At 42.5% G+C, this 26,879-nt stretch overlaps 1 protein-coding gene across 3 annotated transcripts in view; it reads right to left on the bottom strand.

Moving 5' to 3' along the window:
* Positions 1-26,794, bottom strand: part of LOC126260250 (cyclin-G-associated kinase) — a 256,668-nt gene extending 229,874 nt beyond the window's left edge. For 2 of the 3 annotated variants that reach the window (XM_049957574.1, XM_049957583.1), the window contains exons 1-4: positions 26,399-26,794; positions 26,120-26,181; positions 25,291-25,350; positions 24,926-25,040 (exon numbers count right to left, since the gene is read on the bottom strand). In XM_049957574.1, the coding sequence (XP_049813531.1) occupies positions 24,926-25,040; positions 25,291-25,350; positions 26,120-26,181; positions 26,399-26,534 (373 nt within the window). In that variant the 5' untranslated portion in view covers positions 26,535-26,794. The remainder of the gene's footprint in view (positions 1-24,925; positions 25,041-25,290; positions 25,351-26,119; positions 26,182-26,398) is intronic. The other variant, XM_049957590.1, reaches the window with a different exon arrangement.
* Between the last annotated feature and the right edge of the window lie 85 nt (positions 26,795-26,879).

Below are 26,879 nucleotides of genomic sequence, written 5' to 3'. Positions count from 1 at the left end.
GGAGGGGGAGAGGGAGGGGGAGAGGGAGGGGGGAGAGGGAGGGGGGAGAGGGAGGGGGAGAGGGAGGGGGAGAGGGAGGGGGGAGAGGGAGGGGGGAGAGGGAGGGGGGAGAGGGAGGGGGGAGAGAGAGGGGTGGTGCATGTGCTCGTGGGAATGTGTGTGAATGCTTCTCTTTTCTGATGAAGGCTTTTGCTGAAGCTTAATGTGTAACCGTCTTTTCATGGTGCACATCTGCAAATCAAAGTTCATCTTCACGTTCAGTACCAATCCATCCCTTCCTTTTATAAATGTTGATATCCCAACTTGGACTTTCCACTGTTTGATTTTTTTTTCTTATCAGACGTTTTAAATGGTTTTTTATATGAGAGTTTGATTCTTTAAGGAATCAGAGTGGGGGAGGGGTTTTCTGGTATTCACCTAATTGAGATATAATGTCACTATGACATTAAGGTATTTATATAATGTTCTGTCACGTAAGTGTATTAGGTAGTTCTCGAACCAGATGTATATAATAATAAAATGTATCTAAAAAATATGTATCATTTCTATTAAATTACAATACGTTTAAGTTTCTAATGCCAAAGATTGTGTGGCTAACATCCACACTGGTAACAACAATGGCAGACTACTAAGACACAGTACTTATGATTACAAGGAGCTGCACTCAAATCCAAGTATACCATCCAACTTTTGCTTTCCTGTAGTTTCTTCTTTAATAATTCAATATGATCATTACTGGCATTTTTGCTTTCATAACTTCAAATTATATCCTTGTCCACCCCTTTTTTAAACTCTGCTTCGATCCTGCTTTATGCCTTACCGGTCTCCTTGCCACCAATTTATAGTGCTAACTATTAAAACTGTTAAATCACAGACAATAGCAAATAATGGAAGTTTGCTTATGAAGAGTCAACAATATAGTAGGAAGAACATGTGATTTCCTCCATATTGAGTTAGGTCAGGACAATGTGGGCAATGTTTGGTCTTGCACTATCTTGTCGAAAGGTAACATCACAGAGACCTGACAGATGGGGGTGCAGCTACCAGCCTTCATGCCTGAGAAATGTAACACCTGCTGACAAAATTACTGGCTATGCAAACCAAATATGATCATGTTGTGTCCCAATGGCATCCCATATCATCACACCACATGCTGAGCTCACATGGCAATGAAAAATGCAATTTGGCAACATTCATTCTCCTCCAAGTCTCCACACATGGTTAAATCTGTGGTGATGCAGTATCCAAAACTGGAACTCTTCTGGAAAGATGATATGGTACCATTCCTGTGTCCAGTGTTGTCATTGGATGGCCACCGTCAGGGTCTTGCAACAGACTAGCCCATTTCTTGTCTCAAGGTAAAAAGACACAGCTTTATGATCTTGCATGGTCAAGCAAACATATCTGTCGTCTAGGTAATAGTCATGTGAGGCTGTTTAAATCCTGCACTGAGTATTGCCCTCTTGAATACACCAATTCCATATCTGCATGACACACATGAAATTCTGTCCAACAATATCATAGAACAATAAACTGGTATCTTGATTGGCTAAGATCCTAATGGTGTCTAATTCCACCAAATTTCTCCTTTTTGACAAGGCATAATGCCATATTCTTACAAAAATGAACATTCAAATGTAATTTCTGAATGAGAATCCTGTTATGTATTATTTCTTTAAATACAGAATACAGATAGCATTATTCCTAGCTATTTACTGCAGTTATACCAGGAAGTTTCATACCAGCGCACACTCTGCTGCAGAGTGAAAATCTCATTCTGGAACTGCTTAATTAATTAATTATCCACTACAGTGTATTATATTAATGATATTATAAGAAAAATTGTAAACCAGATTTTTGTGTTTTGATGAGTGTTTCTGCACATAAATATAATTGTAGATTATGAGACAGTAAACTTATATTTCATTCCAATAAGACTGAAATCATTACAAGCTTTCAAACGATATCCACCTATTCGTCAGTGGTTACCTTTAATCCTTCCTTTCTTTGTATTCCACACAGAACTTCCAAGTACCATTTTAAGTTGCATGGACCTCTTAGACATTTATATTTGAGACACTGCTCCAACATGGGGGATTTTCTGTACTTAGTTCTGTAATTATACACTTTTCCCATTCCTTTTTCACACATTTTTCTGAATATCTTGTTCATGTTTCACTCAAAGATCTGTGACAATCTTCAAAGCACTTGTCTAAACCACTAACAAGATGTCTGTCATCCTAGTTGCACCATCATGCACTACATCTATTATTTAAGACAGAAAAAAGTGTCAACAGCTCACAAGTACTAAGTGTAACGAATGATTTAAAAAATTGCACTCTAGATTTGTCTGCAGCCCCAAAGCTTTTAAATGCAGTAAGTAAAGGTATTCTGAGCCTTCAGGGCATACAATACATGGGGTGTCCATAATTAAAGTTCCAGTTTCAAAACTGTGAAAAACAGAACCACCACTTAGAAAGACGTCAGATTTCAACAGCGTATTATTGCTGCAGGGGAGAATGTCATGGAACAAAAAAAAAAAAAAAATTAATGAAAACTTTACCAATAGATGACACTGTACGTATCTCAACATAAATGGGATCAGCTACAAATGACAGATGAATCGTAACGCATATTACAGCATCCGTACTATTAATGTCCCTCCCCCCATGAACCATGGACCTTGCCGTTGGTGGGGAGGCTTGGAAGCCTCAGCGATACAGATGTCCGTACCGTAGGTGCAACTACACCGGAGGGGTATCTGTTGAGAGGCCAGACACATGTTTGGTTACTGAAGAGGGGCAGCAGCCTTTTCAGTAGTTGCAGGGGCAACAGTCTGGATGATTGACTGATCTGGCCTTGTAACACTAACCAAAATGGCCTTGCTGTGCTGGTACTGCGAACGGCTGAAAGCAAGGGGAAACTACAGCCGTCATTTTTCCAGAGGGCATGCAGCTTTACTGTATGGAGAAATGATGATGGCGTCCTCTTGGGTAAAATATTCCGGAGGTAAAATAGTCCCCCATTCGGATTTCCAGGCGGGGACTACTCAGGAGGACGTTATTATCAGGAGAAAGAAAACTGGCGTTCTACAGATCGGAGTGTGCAATGCCAGATCCCGTAATCGGGCAGGTAGGCTAGAAAATTTAAAAAGGTAAATGGATAGGTTGAAGTTAGATATAGTGGGAATTAGTGAGGTTCGGTGGCAGGAGGGACAAGACTTCTGGTTAGGTGAATACAGAGTTATAAATACAAAATCAAATAGGGGTAATGCAGGAGTAGGTTTAATAATGAATAAAAAAATAGGAATGCTACTACAAACAGCATAGTGAACGCATTACTGTGGCCAAGATAGATACGAAGACCACGCCTACCACAGTAGTACAAGTTTATATGCCATCTAGCTCCGCAGATGACGAAGAGATTGATGAAAAGTATGATGAGATAAAAGAAATTATTCAGATAGTGAAGGGAGACGAAAATTTAATAGTCATGGGGGACTGGAGCTCGACAGTAGGAAAAGGAAGAGAAGGAAATGTGGTAGGTGAATATGGAATGGGAGTAAGGTATGAAAGAATTTTTGACAATGCTGACTGGAATACTCTCTTTCAAATTTTAAAGGTGGCGAGGGTAAAATACAGGGAGTGAAAGGCTATTTACAATTTGTACAGAAACCAGATAGCAGTTATAAGAGTTGAAGGGCATGAAAGGGAAGCAGTGGATCAGAAAGGAGTGAGGCAAGGCTGTAGCCTATCCCTGATGTTACTCAATCTCTATGCTGAGCAAGCACTAAAGGAGTAAGAATTAAAGTACAAGGAGAAGAAATAAAAACTTTGATGTTTCCTGATGACAGTGTAATTCTGTCAGGCAGAGTAAAGGACTTGGAAAAGCAGTTAAATGGAATATCTAGAAATGAGGATAAAAATGAGGATTAAAAAAAGCAAAATGCGAATAATGGCATGTAGTTAAATTAAATCAAGTGCTGCTGAGGGGATTAGATTAGGAAATGAGATACTTAATGTAATAGATGAGTTTTGGTATTTGGGCAAAAAAATAACTGATAATTTTCAAAGTACAGGGCTATTACAAATGATTGAAGCGATTTCATAAATTCACTGTAGCTCCATTCATTGACAATTGGTCACGACACACTACAGATACGTAGAAAAACTCAAAGTTTTGTTCGGCTGAAGCCGCACTTCAGGTTTCTGTCGTCAGAGCGCTTGAGAGCGCAGTGAGACAAAATGGCGACAGGAGCCGAGAAAGCTTATGTTGTGCTTGAAATGCACTCACATCAGCCAGTCATAACAGTGCAACGACACTTCAGAACGAAGTTCAACAAAGATCCACCAACTGCTAACTCCATTTGGCGATGGTATGCGCAGTTTAAAGCTTCTGGATGCCTCTTTAAGGGGAAATCAACGGGTCGGCCTGCAGTGAGCGAAGAAACGGTTGAACGCATGCGGGCAAGTTTCACGCGAAGCCCGCGGAAAATTGGTTCATGCCACAACTGGAGACCGACAGCGCCGACTTCATCTTTCAACAGGATGGTGCTCCACCACACTTCCATCATGATGTTCGGCATTTCTTAAACAGGAGATTGGAAAACCGATGGATCGGTCGTGGTGGAGATCATGATCAGCAATTCATGTCATGGCCTTCAGATCTCCCGACTTAACCCCATGCGATTTCTTTCTGTGGGGTTATGTGAAAGATTCAGTGTTTAAACCTCCTCTACCAAGAAACGTGCCAGAACTGCAAGCTCGCATCAACGATGCTTTCGAACTCATTGATGGGGACATGCTGCGCCGAGTGTGGGAGGAACTTGATTATCGGCTTGATGTCTGCCGAATCACTAAAGGGGCACATATCGAACATTTGTGAATGCCTAAAAAAACTTTTTGAGTTTTTGTATGTGTGTGCAAAGCATTTTGAAAATATCTCAAATAATAAAGTTATTGTAGAGCTGTGAAATCGCTTCAATCATTTGTAATAACCCTGTAGAGAGAAAATAAAATGTAGACAGGTAATGGCAAGAAAAGCGTTCCTGAAGAAGAGAAATTTAACGTCAAGCATAGATTTAAGTGTCAGGAAGTCTTTTCTGAAGGTATTTTTCTGGAGTGTAGCCATGTATGGAAGTGAAACATCGACACTAAACAGTTTAGATAAGAAGAGAATAAAAGCTTTTGAAATGTGGTGCTACGGAAGAATGCTGAAGAGTAGATGGGTGGGTCTCATAACTAATGAGGAGGTACTGAATAGAATTGGGAAGAAAAGAAATTTGTGGCACAACCTGACCAGAAGAAGGGATCAGTTGGTGGGAAACATTCCGAGACATGAAGGTATCACCAATTTAGTGCTGGATGGAAATGTGTGTGTGTGGGGGGGGGGGGGGGGGAGATAAAAATCATAAAGGGAAACAAAGAGATGAATACAGTAGGTAGATTCCGAAAAATGTAGGTTGCAGTAGTTACTCACAGATTAAGCTGCTTGTGCAGAATAAAGTAGCATGGAAAGCTGCATCAAACAAGTCTTTGCATTGAAGACTACAACAACAACAAAGTCATCATCATCTACGTTTTTGGGTGACGTGTTATTACATTCCTTCTGAAGAAGTTGAACCTGAAGACGCATACAAAGATTATAATTCCTATTAAATTATTCTTTATGTGTAAACATTTATATCATCAAGTATTGAAACGAAAATTAAAAATACGTGTTGGCATCTACAAGAGCAGAATCACATGGAACAAATACACAGGTATCCACATGTTTGCTTGTATTGTGGTGTCTTGCGCATCAGTTGTTGCCTCCAACTGCCTGGGGACAGATTTTGTTGAACTATGTGGTACAGCAAGGGGTTAAACTTTACATAAATTGGTTTTTGTAAGCAGAATATAAATCTGACATGTTAAGGCTGCTCTCACCTTCCTCAATGCTGGAAAAGTAACGCATGACAAAGAAATCACCCACAAATGAAGGATGTTGAACATGATAACTCACCATGAACAATTTGCATTCACAGTGTTGCCACAAGTTTCCCCCAAGAAAATTCCCCGATTTCCAGACAAGTTTTAGCATTTTTCCCCTGACAAATTCTGAGATCTTAAAAACATGTAAGGACTTCTGTATTTCTCCACCATGTGAGCAAAAATCTTGAGTATTAACATCAATATCTTTTGTAATGAACTGTTTTTAGATGGAGAAATCAAGCCAAATGGTATGTATGTTTCATTAAAACAACTGTCGTTATTTTATTTCAATAAAATGAAACACATTTGCTGACAAAAATATGCATTGGCTTGAAGTCACAAGACAGATTTAAAATACCTTCACTGCTTTCAGAAATAACCTCAGAAAAAAGTAGGCCTCTGGAAAGAAGTGTATAACGTAGGGAAGAGTTGTGTAAACCAACACTATAGAAGACAGGCAATAAAATGTTGGTTCTACTATGTTTGTTATTGTCAGTTATTACCCACTGTGTTATGTCTATTATTTTACAGGTATTGTGTCATTTTTCTTTCGAGAAATATATGAGTACATAGCGTACAAACCGCCAGCAACTGACAGTTTTTTTTTCTTCTTCTTATTGCCTATACTTTCTAATACAGTGTGTTTGAAAAAGAACTCCCTAGTTTTAATGTGTTCTAGAATCTGTACAAAGTGATATACACTATTCTAGTTTGTGGTGTTTGATTCATCGACTCGCCAAGTTTGGCTCCCCTGCAGTTGATAGGTCTGCTTGACCTTGAGATGGCACCAGTGCTGCTTTTTTCCTCTGTTCCCTCAGTTCAGTCCAGGCGTGCCTGCAGTGCAGTTCAGTGCAGAGCAACTCAGCAACAATGTGTACTCCGCAACAGAAAGTGCAGAGAGTTATTTGGCTTGTGGAAACTGAGTCAGTTATAACAGTGCAACACAATTTTAGGTATCAGTATGGTGGTGAAACACCACAGCAAAAACTATCAGTCATTGGCTAAAGTCAAGGAAACCGGTAGTGTTTTAAAAGCAAAATCACCAGGTCGACCAAGAACTTCTGAAGATGTTCTTGAACAGATACGTGTTTCGTGTGTTCGGAGCCCGAAGAAGCCATTGGCCAGACTTTGTCTACAGTTAGGAGTGCCTATAGGTACTGTGTATGATGTTGTGCCTAAAAGACTTAAGTTTAGTGCCTACAAATTGCAACTGTCATATGAAATAAAACCTATTGATAAAATCGAAAGGTATGAGTTTGCAGTTAACTTTCTACACAGAAATGGTGGTGATGATGATGTCAATTTTTTAAAAAAGATTCTCTTTTCTGATGAGGCAACATTTCATGTCAGTGGAACAGTTAATTGTCATAACTGCAGAATTTCGGAGGCAGTGCATCCATATGAAGTTATTCAGCATCATCAATGTGACTGTCCCAAAGTTAAGGTCTTGTGCGGTTTGATGGAAAATCGTGTGATTGGTTCTTTCATTTTTGTAGAAAAAACAATAAACGGGGACGTTTACTGTGCCATGTTGACAGTGTACGTCTTTCCCCAAATGGACGATATTGAGGAGGAAAAGGGGCTCATGTTTTTCCAACAAGATAGCACCCCACCTCATTACAGTAACCACGTGCGTGTGGCTCTCGACACTCGCTTTCCATGAAGGTGAATAGGCAGGGCTGGCCCAATACCGTGGCCACCATCAAGCCCAGACTTAAGCCCACTAGACTTTTTCTTTTGGGGTCACATAAAAAATGCTGCATACAGTGAAAAGATCGGACACATCAATCATTTATGGAAGAGAATCATTGCGGCAGTTGGGACAGTTACACCTGAAATTTTGATGAATACGTGGTGAGAAGTGGAATATCGTCTTGACGTGTGCAGGGCAACAAATTGATCCCACAGTGAAGTCCACTACCATTAAACAAAATTTGAAGGAATTCTCTGTCATGATATGTACTCATTGATGTAATTTTTCAGTACTTTCCCCATCAAATTTATACTTAAACCTAGAGAGTTCTTTTTCAAATACCCTGTATATGAACTACTTTTGAAGTGCCAAACTGTACTACAATAAATAAAATATCTATAAAATGCTGCATCATACCATGTACTTATAGTAAGACAGTCGCAATTCCTGAAATCCATCCCCTGTGGCCCCTGGCCTGCTGAGGAATATCGCAGTCCTGGGTCCGTGGATGTACCACGAAAATCTGCCACCTTATACCACACAGGACTGTCCTGCGGTCAAGTCGCTGAGACTAGATTCTATTGGCAGGGCCTGCACATTAGTGGAAATGACAGGCTTCAGATTGGTAGGCTCAATTAGTTAGAGGTACCCACAGAAATGGCCTGCGGTTTTGGCTTGTCGTGAAAATCCGTTTGTGTGGCCAGGTACTCATGTGTTACAGACACCATGTTGATGAAGTGAGACTGCAATGATTAATCCATGCAATAGATAACTTGTGCAGATACTCCGAGGATCAATACTTATGAGGATAGGTAGCAACTCACTGTAAACGTAGTCGATGAGCCACAGACAGGCACATAGAAAAGATAATCACACTCTCAGAACTATATTTTCGGCCATAGCCTTTGTCGGAAAACAAGAGCACACGTACATTCAAACACTCACTCACACACAACTCACGGACACCTGACCGCCACCTCCAGCCACTGTGTCAACAATCTCTGAGAATCAGGTCCAAACAAACTAGACATCACGCCTCCCTGCCTCTCATCAGCAGCTGCTAGTTAGCGGCAAATAGTGGTGGCAGCACTGACTGCAAGCTGAGGGGAGTGGTAGGAATGGATAAAGCAGTAGGAATGAGGGAGTAGGAAGCGACACGCATACTCTGCTGCGCCCAGCCACTGACGACGCATGACATTTCAGTAAACAAACCATTTCATCTACTGAGACAAAAACGAGATTTTTCCAGTGGCTTCCCCCCCACCCCCAACCCCTTCAAATTTCCCTGATACGTTTCAAATTCCCCGACATTCCCCGATTTCCAGAACTTGTGGCAACTCTGATTTAATTATGAGGCAGCTGTCTAAACAGTACTGGATTCATGACATACTACCGTGGTGATCTCACAGTTTATTTAGTTGCTGTTTTACAGTGTACGATTACCTATAGCTTTATTTTTTATTGTTGATTAAAAATGATGAGATGAAACAAAATCATGCAATTAATTTAATAGCAATGGATTTGGGAGTTTTACATCCTACTTCAAAAGCTCCATGGAGATTCTGAGATATTATTCCAACTTTTTACAGTGAGTATATCAACATGGCACATTCTACAACTTATGAATAACAATATGGTCAGTAGTTCAGAAATGTCGGAAGTGAAGTTTTTAGCAAAAACAGGTGAGAGATAACCAAATATTAAAATTAGATATGCTCACTCAGCGAAGTTCATGACTGGACCTATGAAAAACAGCATGACGGGGCTGTACATATAGCAGATTTCCCAGGAATTTTTGTCGAAACTTTCACCAATACTGACATTACTGCAATTTCTTTTCATGGCCTTTCTAATGTTATTAAAATAAATAAATAAATAAATAGCCTCAGCCCATTTAAAAGCTGTTATAGTATTTATTTAGCTAAACATATCACAATGCCTTAATATCAGTTTCCTGTTTCCAGATATGTGACTGGCTCGGAACTTCCTAAGTACCAGGTGTACCAGTATGAAATGAGTGTTAAGATACAAATGTGTCGATAGGGAACATTTGTTGTGAACGAGCCTTAATTTTTTTTTTGTTTGGTTGGTATGACGTCTGTCAAAGATATTTAGTATACATCAAGTCATGGAACAAACAACATCATAAATTTCATCGTGTTAATGTCGAATTTTGTACCAGAAAGTGATGATGTGTGGAAAGCATTAATTTTTTGTTTTCATTTGAAAAAAAGTGCTGCAGAGTCGCATCGAATGCTTGTCGAGGCATATGGTGATCATGCTCTATCAGAAGCAACATACCAAAGATGGTTTCAATGGTTCAGAAATAATAATTTTGATGTAAGAAATGAAGAACGTGGAGACCACGAAAAAGGTTCAAAGATGCCGAATTGCAAGCAATATTGGATGAAGATAATACTTTGAGTCAGAAGCAAATGGCAGCAATGCTAAATGTTGCACAACAAACAATTTCTGACTGTTTGAAAGCTTTGGGAAAGATCCAAAAGCGTGGAAAATGGGTGCCACATGAATTGAATGAAAGACAGATGAAAAACCGAAAAACCATTTGTCAAATTTTGCTTCAAAGACATGAAAGAAAATCAATTTTGCATTGAATTGTTACTGGCGATGAAAATGGATTTATTTTAAGAATTCTAAATGGGAAAAGTCGTGGGTTAATCCGGGACAACTATCAACATTGACTGCAAAACAAGATCGATGCGGCAAGAAGACAATGCTCTGTGTTTGTTGGGATCAGAAAGGTGTGGTGTACCATGAGCTTCTAAAACCTGGTGAAAGTGTGAATGCTAATCGCTACAGACAACAAATGATCAATTTCAACTATGCATTGATCGAAAAAAGACCAGAAAGGGCCAGAAGACATGGCAAAGTAATGTTTTTACACGACAATGCACCTGCACACAAAGCAAAACTGGTTCAGGATACAATCAAAACACTTGGATGGGAGCTGCTACCCCACCCGCCATATTCACCAGACTTGGCCCCTTCCGACTACCACTTGTTTCCATCAATGGGACACGCATTGGCTGAGGAACACTTCGATTCCTACGAAGATGTCGAAAATTGGGTGTCTGATTGGTTTGCTTCAAAAGACGAACATTTCTATTGGCATGGTGTCCACAAATTGCCAGAAAGGTGGTCAAAATGTATAGAAAGCAATGGTCAGTACTTAGAATAAAATGTTTTAACTTTTCAATTCAAAATTAGTGTTTCATTTTCACAAAAAAATGTTCATTTCATACCGGTACACCTGGTAATTGAACCCAGCATGTTGTCCCCAACAGCGAGTGTTCATCAGAAGCAGGGGTGCCCCAGGGAAGTGTGGCATGTTTATTCTCTATATACTTAAACAATCTCATGGAGAAGGTGAACAGCAATCTGTGGCTGTTTGCTGGTGGTGGTGCTGCTGTAGTGTGTGAGAAGGTAGTGTTGTTGGGTGACTGTAGAAGGATACAAGATGACTTAAAATTTCTAGTTGGTTTGGTGAATGGCAATTGACTCCAAACATAGAAAAATTTAAGTTAATGCAGGCAAGGAGGAAAAACAATGCCATACTGCTCAAATAAAGTGTTAGTAGTGGGCTGCATGACACAGTCACATCAATTAATATCCAGGCGTAAAGTTGCAAAGCGATATGAAGTGGAATGGTTGGTAGTAGGAATGGCACATGTTCAACTTTGGTTTACTGGGGGAATTTTAGGAAAATGTGGTTCATCTGTAAAAGAGGTCTTGCAGAACACTAGTGTGATCCATTCTTGACTACTGCTGGAGTCTTTGGGATCCCAATCAGGTTGGATGAAAGGAAGAGATTGAAGCATTTCAGAAGTTGAGTGCTAGATCTGTGACCAATAGTTTTTTATATGAACACCATGCCATTTGACTATATTGTTGTTTACTTAACTACTGTCCAGGTTTCGGCCTTTTATGCCATTTTCAACTGAAGTTTATGTCATTAACACATACTGCAGGACATCAAGCTCAATGTGCAACGACAAACTTAATTTGTAAATGGCATAAAGGCCGAAACCTGGGTCATAATTAAATAAAGAACAACATAGCCAAATGGCGGTGAGTTCATTTAAAAATTGCTGTATGGCTGTTGCTCAGCAACATAAAAAACTGTTAACAGTAGCTTCAGTCAACATGTGATTATTACGGAGATGCTTCGTGAACTCAAATGGGAATCCCTGGAGGAAAGACACATTCTTTTTCTGAAGCACTACCAAGAAAATTTAGAAATCCGACATTTGAAATTGACTGCAGAATGATTCCACTGGCATCAAAATATATTTCATGTAAAGATCTTTAAGTTATTGTAATCATCATGGAGACATTATCATCCAACTATCATATGGGAAAATTACAGATTTTGTTAGTGGTCGGCATGGTAAGACATGCTGTGAAATATTACTAAATGCCTTCTCTGAAAACTACCTATAACAGATGCGTTGGAACCCCACTCATGGGGTTTAAGGGCGCTCCACTACTGAGGTCATTAGCGCCCAGTCACAATTGTTAGAGCACATAGAATCTGGTAAAACTCAAGGGGAGGTTGGAGGGGGGGGGGGGGTGACACCAGAAAGTCCTTACAAAGATGCAGATAAAATAAGTAAAAGAGTTAGATGTCTTTGGACAAGCCAGTCAAAGTTATAAAACGAAGAACACGAGCAGCTGCTCGAGCGTCATCAGCTAAAATATCCAGTAAAGTAGATGGCAGGGACAGGACAACACGAGATTGACTAAAACGGGGACACGACAATAAAACATGGCGCACTGTTAATGCTTGACCACAAGGGCACTGCGGGGCTGGGTCACCGGAGAGCAGGTAGCGGTAGCGGTGGCTAAACTGGCAATGCCCAATCCGCAACCTGGTCAGAAGGACCTCTTCTCGCCGGGATGGTCGGGAGGAGGTTGTCCAAGCAGTTGGGAATGGTTTTACTGCCCGGAGCTTGTTTCCTTGAAGGGATGACCAAGTATCCCACAACGACAAAAGCCTCTTACAAACAACCCCACTAACGTCAGATGACGGGACACAATGGGAGGCTGGCCGAGGCAGGATGACTGCAGCAGCCTTGGCTGCAGCATCAGCAGCCTCATTTCCAGGCACTCCTACATGGCCGGGAACCCACAGAAAGCTGACAGGAGAGCCATCATCAGCGAAAGAATGGAGGGACTGCTGGATCCGTTGCACCAAGGGATGGACCGGATAGGGAGCTCCAAGGCTCTGAAGAGCACTGAGTGAATCAGAGCAGAGTACATACGATGAATGGCGGTGGCGGCGGGCATACTGAACGGCCTGATGAAGAGCAAAAAGCTCGGCCGTAAAGCTGGAACATTGGTCGAGGAATTGGTATTTAAAGGTGACGGCCCTGACGACAAAGGCACAGCCGACACCATCGTCAGTTTTGGAGCCATCGGTGTAAATAAAGGTGTGACTCGCAAGTCGCGCATGAAGTTCGACAAACCGTGAGCAATACACTGCAGCCGGAGTACCCTCCTTCGGGAGCGAGCTGAGGTCGAGATAAATACGAACCGGAGCCTGGAGCCAAGGTGGTGTCGGGCTCTCACCCTCTCTGAAGGTGGTAGGGAGGGCAAAATCCAATTGTCGAAGCAGGCGACGGAAGCGGACTCCAGGGGGCAGCAGGGCAGACACATACAACCCGTACTGACGGGCGAGAGAATCGGCGAAGAAGAACTGATAAGAGGGGTGGTTGGGCATTTACAACAGCCGGCAGGCATACCGACACAGCAGTACGTCGCGCTGGTAGGTCAATGGTAATTCGGCAGCTTCAGCATAAAGACTCTCGACGGGACTAGTGTAGAAGGCTCCGGTCGCAAGACGTAACCCCCGATGGTGGATGGAGTTGAGACGGCATAAGAGGGATGGCCGAGCAGACGAGTAGACGAAGCTCCCATAATCCAGCTTCGATCGGACTATGGACCGATACAAGCGAAGCAGGACAGTGCGATCCGCTCCCCAAGATGAACCACTAAGAACTCTGAGGACATTAAGGGAACGTGTACAACGGGCCGCCAAATAAGAGACGTGCGGAGACCAACAAATTTTCCTGTCCAATGTGAGCCCTAATAGTTGTTTCCACGAATGGGAGAACAACGGGACCGAGATGTAAGGATGGCGGAAGGAACGCTTTATATCGCCAAAAGTTGATACAAACCGTCTTCTCTTCAGAGAACCGGAAGCCATTTGCCACGCTCCATGAGTATAGACTGTCTGGACAATGCTGAAGGCAGCGCTCCAGGAGGCATGTTCTCTGGGCACTGCAGTAGATCGCGAAGTCATCGACAAAGAGAGAGCCTGAGACATTAGGGGGAATGCAATCCATAATTGGATTGATCGCGATGGCAAAAAGGGCTACGCTCAAGACGGAGCCCTGAGGCACTCCGTTCTCCTGGAGGAAGACGTCGGACAATACAGAACCAAAACGTACCCTAAACTTTCGATCTGTTAAAAAGGAATCAATAAAAAGGGGCAGGCGACCGCGTAGACCCCACCTGTGCATAGTGCGGAGGATACCTCCTCTCCAAAAGGTATCATAAGCCTTCTCCAAATCTAAGAACACGGCTACTGTTTGGCGCTTTCGCAAAACGTTGTTCATGATGAATGTCGACAAGGTCACAAGGTGGTCAACAGCGGAGCGGCGGTGACGAAAGCCGCATTGAACACTGGTAAGTAGCCGTCGAGATTCAAGAATCCAGACTAACCGAGCGTTAACCATGCGCTCCATCACCGTACAGACACAGCTTGTAAGCGAAATGGGGCGGTAACTAGAGGGAAGGTGTCTATCCTTCCCAGGTTTGGGTATAGGAACAATGTGTGGCGTCACGCCAACGCATGGGGACCTGACCTTCGGTCCAGACGCGATTGTAGGTACGAAGAAGGAAGCTTTTGCCCGCCGTAGAAAGGTGTGCCAGCATCTGAACGTGAATGGCATCTGGCCCCGGAGCAGAGGACTGGGACAGTGCAAGCGCACGTTCGAGTTCCCGCATAGTAAAGGGGGCATTATAAGTTTCCAGATTCAGCGAGTGGAAGGAAGGTCGCCGAGCCTCTTCTGCCTCTTTCCTGGGAAGGAAGGCAGGGTGGTAATGGGCGGAGCTTGAAACCTCCGCGAAAAAGCGGCCAAAGGCGTTGGAGACAGTCACAGGATCAACAAGGACCTCATTACCTGAGGTCAGGTCAGGTACCGAGGAGTGGGCCTTAATGCCCGACAGCCGGCGCAGGCCACCCCAAACGACAGAAGAGGGAGTAAAACTGTTAAAGGAGCTAGTGAAAGAGGCCCAACAAGCTTTTTTGCTGTCTTTGATGACTCTACGGCATTGCACTCTGAGTCATTTGTATCCAATACAATTCGCCAACGTAGGATGGCGGCGAAAGGTGCGTAAGGCACGTCGTCGAGCACGGATAGCGTCTTTACAAGCCTCATTCCACCAGGGGATGGAAACGCGACTTGAAGAAGAGGTAGTATGAGGAATGGAACGTTCGGCAGCACTGATGATAACAGCCGTGAGGTATTCGACCTGACTGTCACAACTGAGAAAATCGTGGTCCGGAAAGGTCGCCAGGGAGGAGTAAAGTCCCCAGTCAGCTTTCGGTATGTTCCAGCTCGAAGGACGTGGGGATGGAGTGTGGTGCAGGAGACGAACAACACAGGGGAAGTGGTTGCTCGAATAGGTGTCAGAAAGGACATACCACTCGAACCGACGGGCAAGAGTGGTAGAACAGATCCAAAGGTCCAAGTGGGAGTAGGTATGAGTAGAGTCCGAGAGGAAAGTCGGGACGCCAGTATTGAGGCAGACAAGATTGAGATGGTTGAAGACATCCGCCAAGAGGGAGCCTCTTTGACAGGATGCAGGAGAGCCCCAAAGGGGATGATGGGCATTGAAGTCGCCAAACAATAAAAACGGCGGAGGAAGCTGAACAATCAGGTGCATCATGTCAGCCCGACTAACTGCGGATGATGATGGAGTGTAGACGGTACAAACGGAAAAAGTAAAGGCAGAAAGAGTAATACGGACAGCTATTGCTTGGAGGGGGGTGGTCAATGGGATGGGATGGGATGGTAATAGACATTGTCCAGAACGAGCAACATGACCCCACCATGAGCTGGAATACTGTCCACAGGGGTGAGGTCATACCGCTCCGAGGTATAGTGGGTAAAGGCAATACGGTCAGTTGGGCGCAACTTGGTTTCCTGGAGACCAAGGACGAGCGGACAGTGCAGGCGGAGGAGCAGTTGTAATTCCTCCCGATTAGATCGAATACCTCTTATGTTCCAATGTAACAAGGAGATCGCTAGTCAGCAAAAAGGGGGGAACGAGACGGGGGAAGAGCTGGTCACCTCGACGGCTGCGGAGGGCCAGGTTTCGAGGGAACAACGCTACAACCAGCGAGAGGCGGATCCTGTTCCATCGAGTCGTCGCCAGCTGCGGCCGCTGTCCCGGGTTGCGTAGAAGGGGCAGCATCATTTGCCGACGAGAGGCCAGCTGAGCGCCTGGCAGCAGAGCGTCCCGGTGAAACTGAGGACGGCCGGGAGCAGCGACTCACGGATGGAGCGTCAGACGAAACGCGCCGGGGTGGAGAGGGGGATAGAGACTACCTCTTGGAGGCCTTCTTGGAAGTCCGAGGAGGCACAGGGATGGTGGGCTGGACCCGAAGAAGGTCCTCATGCGCGGGTTCCGTTTTGGAACGCCGGACCTCGGAAGCCGGGGTCCGGAACGTTTCCCCGATGGATGCCTGAGAAGAGGATCGCTTCTCAGGCAGTGGGGAGGGGGGGGGGGAGGAGGAGGAAGGGTGGCCTCTGGGGCAGAGGGGGCGGGGGCCGCGGGGGAGGAGGATTTGGAAGGGAGGGATTTGGGAGGCGGAGGCATAGACCCCGGATGGGGGGAGGAGGTGGAGGGGGGACAGGATAGGGGTGAGGATACTGTGGAAGGAGTGGACACGACTGAGGCAAACGAAGTTGTCAACGTCACGGGATGGAGGCGGTCATACTTCTTCCTGGCCTCAGAATAAGAGAGACGATCCAAAGTTTTGAGTTCTTGAATCTTCTTCTCCTTCTGATACGCGGGGCAGTCTAAAGATCTAGGCGAGTGGATGCCAGGACAATTAATGCACCGAGGTGGTGGGGTGCATGTATGTTCCTCACGAAGAGGACGTCCACAATCGCCACAAAGGGGCTCAGCCTCACATCGTGACGACATGTGCCCAAAGCGCAAACACCGAAAGCAGCGCATAGGAGGTGGGACGTAAGGTCGCACGTTGCACCGGTAGCACATCACCTTTACCTTGTCCGGGAGAACGTTCCCCTCGAAGGCGAGGATAAAGGCCCCGGTGTCGATGCGACGGTCTTTGGGGCCGCGCTGGACTCGCCGGACGAAATGCACGCCTCGGCGCTCCAGGTTGGCTCTGAGCTCCTCATCAGATTGCAGCAGGAGATCCCGATGAAAAATAACCCCCTGCGTCCCATTCAGTGCCAGATGCGGGACAATGGACACTGGGATGTCCCCTAGTCAGTCGCACGCCTGGAGCGCCGCCGACTGTGTGGCGGAGGTGGTCTTTATAAGAACGGACCCCGAACGCATTTTACTGAGAGCCTCGATTTCCCCGAAGATGTCCTCGATGTGCTGAACAAAGAACATGGGCTTGGAGGTGGCGAACGTCCCCCCATCGGTCCGAGAACAGACCAAATAGCGGGCCAGTAGCGAGCCAGTGTGTGTGTTGGACCATCAAGCTACGGACCCCCTTGAAGATGTCTCCCGCAGTCGGAGACGAAACGTTGGGAATCACCTCAGAATTCATCAACCGACCACGGCATAACAGCCCGGATAATTATAATGGACATGATATTTCCGGCCGTGAAAGTTTACATTTTAGTAAAGTACAACCATTCCACAAATTGCTGCAGATTCCAATGCTGGGCCATTAACAAGTGTCACTGAGTGAACCATTCAACGAAACACCATCAATATGGTCTTTCTGAGCCAAAGGCCCACTTCTGTACCCTTGACGACTGCACGACACAGTTTTACACCTCGCCTGGTTGAGTCAACACTGATATTGGACTGCTGATGACTGGAAACATGTTGCCTGTTCGGACGAGTCTCATTTCAAATTGCATTGAGTGGATGGCTGTGTACGGGTACGGAGACAGCCTCATGAATCCATGGACCCTGCATGTCAGCAGAGGACTGTATGACTCTTGACAGGTGATACATACGAAAGCATCCAGTCTGATCACCTGCATCCATTCATGTCCACTGTGCATTCTGACAGACTTGGTCAATTCCAGCAGAAAAATCAGACACTCCACATGTCCAGAATTGCTACAGAGTAGCTCCAGGAACACTCTTCTGAGTTTGAACACTTCCGCTGGCCGCCAAACTCCCCAGACATGAACATTATTGAGCATATCTGGGATGCCTTGTGACGTGCTGTTCACAGATCTCCACCACATCGTACTCTTATGGATTTATGGACAGCCCTGCAGGATTCATGGTGTCAATTCCCTTCAGCACTATTCTAGACATTAGTCGAGTCCATGCCACATCATGTTGCACCACTTCAGTGTGTTCATGGGGGTCCTACACAATATTGGGCTGGTGTACCAATTTCTTTGGCTCTTTCTTCAGTGTATACTGTATCTAATGGCAACAAATAGATCTGACCTATTTCAACTAGAAAAGGCAGAAAGATACATATATGTTCAGTGAACTATATATACCCCCATGTTCTAACTCGATGAGGAACTTTAAACTTTCAGCACAAGACAGGAGCATGTAGAGGAACGATGGCCCAAGTTTAAGAGAATTGTTGACCATGCACTGAACAGACAGGTACCTAGTAGAACAGTTCATAATGGGAGTGACCCTCCATGGTAAACAGTCATTTTGCAGAAACTTCTAGGGGAACACTAATTACTGCATAACAGGTGTAAAACAAAGCGTTGGCCTTACAATAGATAAATGCTGAATGAAACTCATTTGACTGTCAAGAGTGCATTGTGTGAAACCTTCAGTGACTACCATAGCAGAATACTGTCAAATGATCTTTCACAAAATCCAAAGAAATTCTAGTCATATGTAACGGCTGTTAATGGTACCAAAGTTAGTGCCTAGTTCCTGACAAATGAGATGAACTGAAACTGAGGATAGCAAAGCATAAGCTGAAATGCTTAACTCTGTTTTCAAATGTTCCTTTACAAAGGGAAACCCAGGAGAATTGCCACGATTTAATCCTCATGCTCCTGAAAAGATGACTAAAATCAGTATTAGTGTCAGTGGTGTTGAGAAACAGTTAAAATTGTTAAAATCGAACAAAGCTCCTGGGCCTGGTGGAATCCCTGTCAGATTCTATATTCAATTTGTGGCCGAGATAGCCTCTCTTCTAACTATAATCTATCATAGATCCCTCAAGCAAAAAATCAGGCCCAGTTCTTTGAAAAAAGCACAGGTCACACCTGTCTGCAAGATGGGTAGTAGAAGCGATCCAAAAACTACTGTCCAATGTCTTTCACATCTATCTGTTGTAAAATCCTAGAACAATTCAGAATTCATAGTGAGGGACATTGTACAGAGTGACCTTCTCCATGCCAACCAGCACGGATTCCAGAAACATCGATGATCTGAAACCCAACTCTCACTTTTCTCATGTGACACACTGGAAGATTTGAACCAAGGCAGTCAGGTTAAATGCAGTATTTCTTGATTTCGGAAAAGTATTTGACTTGGTACCACTACTGTGCTTATGGTCAGAGGTCCAATCATATGGGGTATCAAGTGAACGTTATGGATGGACAGGAGGTTTTTTTGTTGGGTGGACACAGCATGTTATATTCGATGAAGAGTCATTGTCAAAGTGTGGAAGTAATTTCAGGTCTGCCTAACGAAAGTGTTTTGGGATGCATGCTGTTCATGTTATATATTAATGATGTTGTGGACAATATTAACAGTAACCTCATATTTTTTATAGATGATGCAATTATCTGTGATGAAGTACTGCTTGAAAGAAGCTGCATAAAAATTCAGTCAGATGTTAATAAGATTTCAAACTGGTACAAAGATTGGCAATTTGCTTTAAATGTTCTGAAATGTAAAATTGTGCACTTCACAAAAAGAAAAAATAGTTGTCGTCTTCAGTCCAAACACTGGTTTGATGCAGTTCTCCATGCTACTCTATCCTATGCAAATTGCTTCATCTCCAAGTAACTACTGCAACCTACATCTTTCTGAATCTGTTTAGTGTATTCATCCCTTGGTCTCCATCTAGGATTTTTACTCTCTGCACTTCCCTCCAATACTAAATTGATGATCCCTTGATGCCCCAGAATGTGCCCTACCAACCGATCCCTCCTAGTCAAGTTGTGCCACAAATTCCTCTTCTCCCCAATTCTATTCAGTACTTCCTCATTTCTTCATTAGTTACATGATCTACCCCATCTAATCTTTAGCATTCTTCCGTAGCACCACATTTCGAAAGCTTCTATTCTCTTCTTGTCTCAAGTAGATACCGTCCACATTTCACTTCCATACATGGCTACACTCCATACAAATCCATTCAGAAATGACTTCCTGACACTTAAATCTATACTTGATGTTAACAAATTTCTCTTCTTCAGAAACACTTTCCTTGCCATTGCCAGTCTACATTTTACATCCTCTACACTTCGACCATTGTCAGTTATTTCACTCCCCAAATAGTAAAGCTCATCTACTACTTTAGTGCCTCATTTCCTAATGTAATTTCCTCACCATCACCTGATTTAATTTGACTAGATTCCATTATCCTTGTTTTGCTTTTTTTGACGTTCATCTTATATCCTCCTTCCAAGACACTGTCCATTCTTTTCAACTGCTCTTCCAGGTCCTTTGCTGTCTCTGACAGAATTACAATTTCATCTCCAAACCTCAAAGCTTTTATTTCTTCTCCATGGATTTTAATTCCTACTCCACATTTTTCTTTTCTTTCCTTTACTTCTTGCTCAATATACAGATTGAATAACACCAGGGAGAGGCTACAACCCTGTCTCACTCCCTTCCCAACCACTGCTTCCCTTTCATGTCCCTCGACTCTTATAACTGCCATCTGGTTTCTATACAAATTGTAAATAGCCTTTCGCTCCCTGTATTTTACTCCTGCCACCTTTAGAATTTGAAAGAGAGTATTCCAGTCAACATTGTCAAAAGCTTTCTCCAAGTCTACAAATGCTAGAAACTTAGGTTTGTCTTTCCTTAATCTTTCTTCTAAGATAAGACACAGGGTCAGTATCCCCTCAGGCGTTCCAATGTTTCTATGGACTCCAAACTTATCTTCACTGAGGTCAGCATCTACCAGTTTTTCCATCCATCAGTAAAGAATTCGTGTTAGTATTTTGCAGCCATGACTTCTTTCAATTTTCTGCCTTCCCTTCTTTGCTTAGAACTGGTTTTCCATCTCAGCTCATGATATTCATACAAGTGGTTCTCTTCTCTCCGAAAGTCTCTCTAATTTTCCTCTAGACAGTATCTATCTTACCCCTAGTGATATATGCCTCTACATCCTTACAGTTGTTCTGTAGCCATGCCTGCTTGGCCATTTTGCACTTCCTGCTGATCTCATTTTTGAGACGTTTGTACTCCTTTTGCCTGCTTCATTTATTGTGTTTTTATGTTTCCTCCTTTCATCAATTAAACTCAGTATCTCTTCTGTTACCCAAAGATTTCTACTAGTCCTCATATTTTTACCTACTTGATCATCTGCTGCCTTCACTATTTCATCTCTCAAAATTACCCATTCTTCTTCTACTGTATTTCTTTCCCCTATTCTTGTCACCATTCCCTAATGCTCTCTCTGAAACTGTCTGCAATCTCTGATTCTTTCAGTTTATCCATGTCCCAGCTCCTTAAATTCCCACCTTTTTGCAGGTTCTTCAGCTTTAATCTACAGTTCATAAAGAATTGATTGTGGTCGGAGTACACATCTTCCCCTGGAAATGTCTTACAGTTTAAAACCCGGTTCCTAAAATTCTGTCTTACCATTATATAAGCTATCTGAAACCATCCAGTGTCTCCAGGCCTCTTCCTTGTACACAACCTTCTTTCATTATTTTTAAACAAAGTATTAGCTATGATTAAGTTATGCTCTGTGCAAAATTCGACCAGGTGGCTTCCTCTTTCATTCCTTACCTCCATTCTATATTTGCCTACTCCTTTTCCTTTTCTTCCTTTGCCTACTATCGAACTCCAGTCCACTATGACTATTAAATTTTCGTCTCCCTTCACTATCTGAATAATTTCTTTTATCTCATCATACATTTCTTCAATCTCTTCATCAGAGCTAGTTGGCATATTAACTTGTACTACTGTGGTAGGCATGGGCTTTGTGTCTATACAACAATGCATTCACTATGCTGTTCGTAGTAGCTTACTTGTGCTCCTATTTTTTTATTCATTATTAAACCTACTCCTGCATTACTCCTATTTGATTTTGTATTTATAACTCTGTATTTGTCTGACCAGAAGTCTTGATCCTTCTGCCACCTAACTTCACCGAATCCCACTATTTAGCATTAACCTATCCATTTCCCTTTTTAAATTTTCTAACCTACCTGTCCAATTAAGGGATCTAACATCCCACACTTCGATCCGAAGAAAACCAGTTTTCTTTCTCCTAATAACGGCATCGTCCTGAGTAGTCCCCATCCAGAGAGCCGAATAGGGGACTATTTTACCTCCAGAATATTTTACCAAAGAGGATGCCATCATCATTTATCCACACAGGAAAGCTGCATGCCCTTGGGAAAAATTACAGTTGTAGTTTCCCCTTGCTCTCAGCTATTTGCAGTAGCAACACATCAAGGCCGTTTTGGTTAATGTTAACAAGGCCAGATCAGTCAGTCATCCAGACTGTTGCCCCTGCAACTACTGAAAATGGTGCTGCACCTCTTCAGGAACCAAACATTTGTCTGGTCTCTCAACAGATACACCTCCATTATGGTTGCACCTAAGGTACAGATATCTGTATCGCTGAAGCATGCAAGCTTCCCCACCGACGGCAAGGTCCATGGTTCATGGGAAGAGTATCCTATAACTGTAATATCAGAGAATCACAGTTGAGATCAGCGAACTCATACCAATACCTGGGTGTAACATTTTGTAGGGATATGAAATGGTAAGATCATACAGGTGTTTTTGTGGGTTAAGCAAATGGTAGACTTCAGCTTTTTGATAGATTATTGGGGGAAGTGCAATCAGTCTACACAGGAGATTGCTTACAATTTACTCATGCGATGCATTCTGTAACATTGGTCAAGTGTGTGGGACCCGTACCAAATAGGAATAATGGGGGATACTGAATGTACACCAAGAAGGGTTTGTTTGACCCATGGAAGGATGGTACAGTGACGCTGAAGAAAATGAACTGGCAGACTCTTTAAGATAGATGTAAACTGTCCAGAACACGTCTGCTAACAGTTTCAAGAACCAGCTTTAAATAATGACTCCAAGAAGATTGGGTTTAATGTCCCGTCAACATCAAGGTCATTATAGATGGAGGACAAGCTCGAATTGTGTTAAGGATGGGGAAGGAAATTGGCCACGTCCTATCAAAGAAACCATCCAAGCATTTGCCTGGTGTGGTTTAGAGAAAGCATGGGAAACCTAAATCCGGATGGCTGTACCTGGGTTTGAACCATCGTCCTCCCAAATGTGTGTCCTGTAAGTGACTCTAGAAACATACTACATCCCCTACATATTGTACACAAAGATATCGTGATGACAAGATTAGAATAATTTCAACGTGTATGGAGCTATTCAATCAAACAATCTTCCTGCGCTCCATACATAAATGGAAGGGGAAGAAAACTTAATAACTGGTACAATGGAACATGCCCTCTGCTATCCACTTCACAGTGGTTTGTAGAGTATGGATGCAGACCTGTTGATGAAATGTAAGGGGTGTTCATTTTACTTGTGGCAACTGTCGGTCACAAGCAGATTAGTGTGGTGAGCAAAATTGAAGTGTATTTAAGTAGCTGATGACCTTGCAAATATTAACTTCCACACACAATTTGTCTTGATTTCACATACATGACATTACACAAGGACTCTGTGCAAACTGCTTTTTTTCTGTAGCTTTTCCTTTCTCCACACGCTTCTCCATACATGATGTAAGTGTATGAGCCACAGCTAACCACATTACTTGTAACGCCAATTTGCTGACAGTTTAAAATCATCCAGTTTATTTGTGTTTTATTTCACTAGTAATGTTCTGCAGATGCTCATGTGTGCCTCTGCACAGAGTTATGACGTCATTTGAAGCTGGCAGTCAGCTTTGAGCCATGATATACTGATATTGTGACTTGCAACATATGTGAGCAGCGAGCGAGCGAGCGAGCGAGCGAGCGAGAGAGAGAGAGAGAGAGAGAGATCAACACTAAAACTAGTTATTTTGATTTTATGTCACATGTCACTTTTTGGGATGTTAGTTGTGACAGGTTGACCTGTAGCGTAGCCAGAGATCTGGGTTTGATGAGAAAGTCACAGTTTTGTCATCAACTGGCAGTGTCAACAAATGTGATGTTCTGGTAGCGTAATTAATAATAATCATACATTTTTATGGCACTTAGTTTATGCATCTTGAATTCCAGTTTAAGTCTGAAGTCTTGATGTCACATGCAAAAGAGGGGGGGGGGGGGTGCGTTTACCAGTAGGTTCTATACTTCAAAGCTGACTTTCTCCAAGGATAGATGATGATACAAGAAGGAGTTGTACAGAAGTAGTCAATGAAGCCATCAGACATGATTCATGAACTTGTCAATTCATCCAAATTGTAAACCAAGTAATTTACAAGCAATAAAAATAAAAATATAAATTAAAGTGTGCTAGATGAAGTTGAAATATAATGAGTATAATGATTACTTTAACAGAAGAAATCTTACAGTCCTACAACTTATGTAATGGTTTCCTGTTGGTAACATAACAGCAGCACCCTTTTCACAGCTCACATAAAAACGAATACCACATGTAACATACAACTGCTAACCGTAGTTCTGTCATGCACCCTAGGAGCAGGGTACATTAAAAAAGGTTAGTCACCTTACTACTGGTTCCTTATAACTGGTTATTAACTTCAGTTACAGTTGCGACTGAATAGAAAACAATATTAAGTGATGAATGTGACTGGAATAAAATAGTTATGATTGCTCAATAGTTGCTGTCTGGACATTGTGTCTGTTTTTGCAAGACTCACCTTGGCAGAGTTCTGTTAGTAACAGATATTCTGTCATCCCATTGCCAGATTTTGTTTTGTCAATGCAGGCTGCTGATAAAAACTGAAGAATATTTGGATGCCCTGAAAGTTTCTTCTGAGTAAAATGTTAAGGGCAACAGGGAAGATTTTTAAATATATGGGAGATTATCATACAGCAAAGCATTCAAGTATCTAGCAAATATTAATGCCGAATACAATTTGAAACTTAGATAAGTGGTCTTTACTCAGAGAGAGAGAGAGAGAGAGAGAGAGAGAGAGAGAGATTGCATTTATTGGAAAATACTTTGTTAAACATTGAATTCCTTCAGAAATAAAACTTAATGTTGTCCTACATTAAAGGATACAAGTATTGTTATTTCTTGTACAATATTTCTGTTTGTATTTTCATCTGCTGCCATAAGTCTCTGCAAAAAGAAAACATTTGACATTTTGATGAAATATTCTGAAATGTTTTACTTAATAAATACATAGTCCCAAACACAGAAAATTTAAAATTAATACATCACAAACCATGAAAATCTTTTCAGTGAAGCACTCAAACACTTCACACAAGAAGTAAATTAGGAAACAAATCTCACACAAAAATTGCTAAAATTTTTTCAGTAACTGGTTTTAAAATAGTTATTTACAAAAAATTCTTTTCCAAAAAGTTACTGCTTCAAGTCAAAAAGTTGCTGCTTCAAAACTATGCTAGTCTCATACTGCCCAGTTCCCAAAGGCTTTACAAAACAGGCTAACATTTTTTACGGTGCAGTTTATGTGTACTCTCAACATACAAACGTCAGGAGATTTTTCATGTCATGTTTAGACAAACTTTCTATGATGTCTTTGTTTCATTTTAATGTATGTCTAAGACTCATTCCACACCTCTGAAGTTTCTCCTTTTCAATGGGCTCTACGAGGCACAATGGCTGAATACACACTACAGTTGCTTAAGGGAAAGTGTTCAAACTGCAAAAACAAAGACTTATATTTGCCAGCAACAATGATAAACCGTCATCTTGGTTACCATAGTGCTACCTCTCTGCTTTGCACGTTGACAGCTCGCATCACATGACAGCGCTCAGGATGGCACGATGTGACAATACGTTCAGTTGACAGGTTTACTTGTATGTGCCATATATCGCATACACGATCAATTCGCTGTGATATTTTTTGTGTTGAAGCACCTACCTTCAGAGCATATTCTTTCCCCGTACTTGGATCCTGAGCTACGAATACAAAAGCCGATCCTCCTGCAATTTAAAAAAAAAATATATATCAGAAATGTTAATGCCCACATCAAACGTCAAACACAAGTTATTTGACAGTTGCGGTATTATATTTTCTGTCAGAGTATCATCAGGAGTCTGTACTATGGTACAGGAAAGCAATGTCTTTTGGTTTTCAATCTCTCTAACTGTACCGCCAAGAGGAAAAAACATTTAAGAGAAAAAATATGATTATACATGCCTTCTGCTATGACTTTTTTCACTCGCAGCTTCACATTTCCTAATTCCACTATTTGCCCAACTAACTCATTTTCTGCTCCTGCTGCATATGTACTGCTATTAAAATAACCCATTGCCGATCTGAAGAGTTCAGACATGGTTTTAAAAAAATACTTTTACTACACAACTTTCCTTAGCAGCATAACAACTCCACTCCACCAACCCCCTTAAGCGTACGGCCCCTTAAGTTCCGGTCAACAGAAAATCGAGATCTTTACTTCGATAATAACGATTGTTGGTCTGAGAAAAAGGATACAGAAATCAACCCAGTCACGTAAAAAACATAAATATATGCTAGTTCGTCAAGTTGTTAGCTTTGTGGTTGTTGCAGACGCGTCAGTATGGTACAGGAAAGACAACAACTGTGCTAGCCAAATACTCTTTTTTGTTATGAAGCCCGGTAATCAAAGTGAAATCTTTCTTCGGCTTCAATCACAGCTAAA

Source organism: Schistocerca nitens, chromosome 1 (assembly GCF_023898315.1).
Source record: "Schistocerca nitens isolate TAMUIC-IGC-003100 chromosome 1, iqSchNite1.1, whole genome shotgun sequence".
Lineage (NCBI taxonomy): Eukaryota > Metazoa > Arthropoda > Insecta > Orthoptera > Acrididae > Schistocerca > Schistocerca nitens.
Note: the sequence above shows the minus strand (reverse complement) of the source record. Positions and strands in the feature narration are given on the sequence as shown.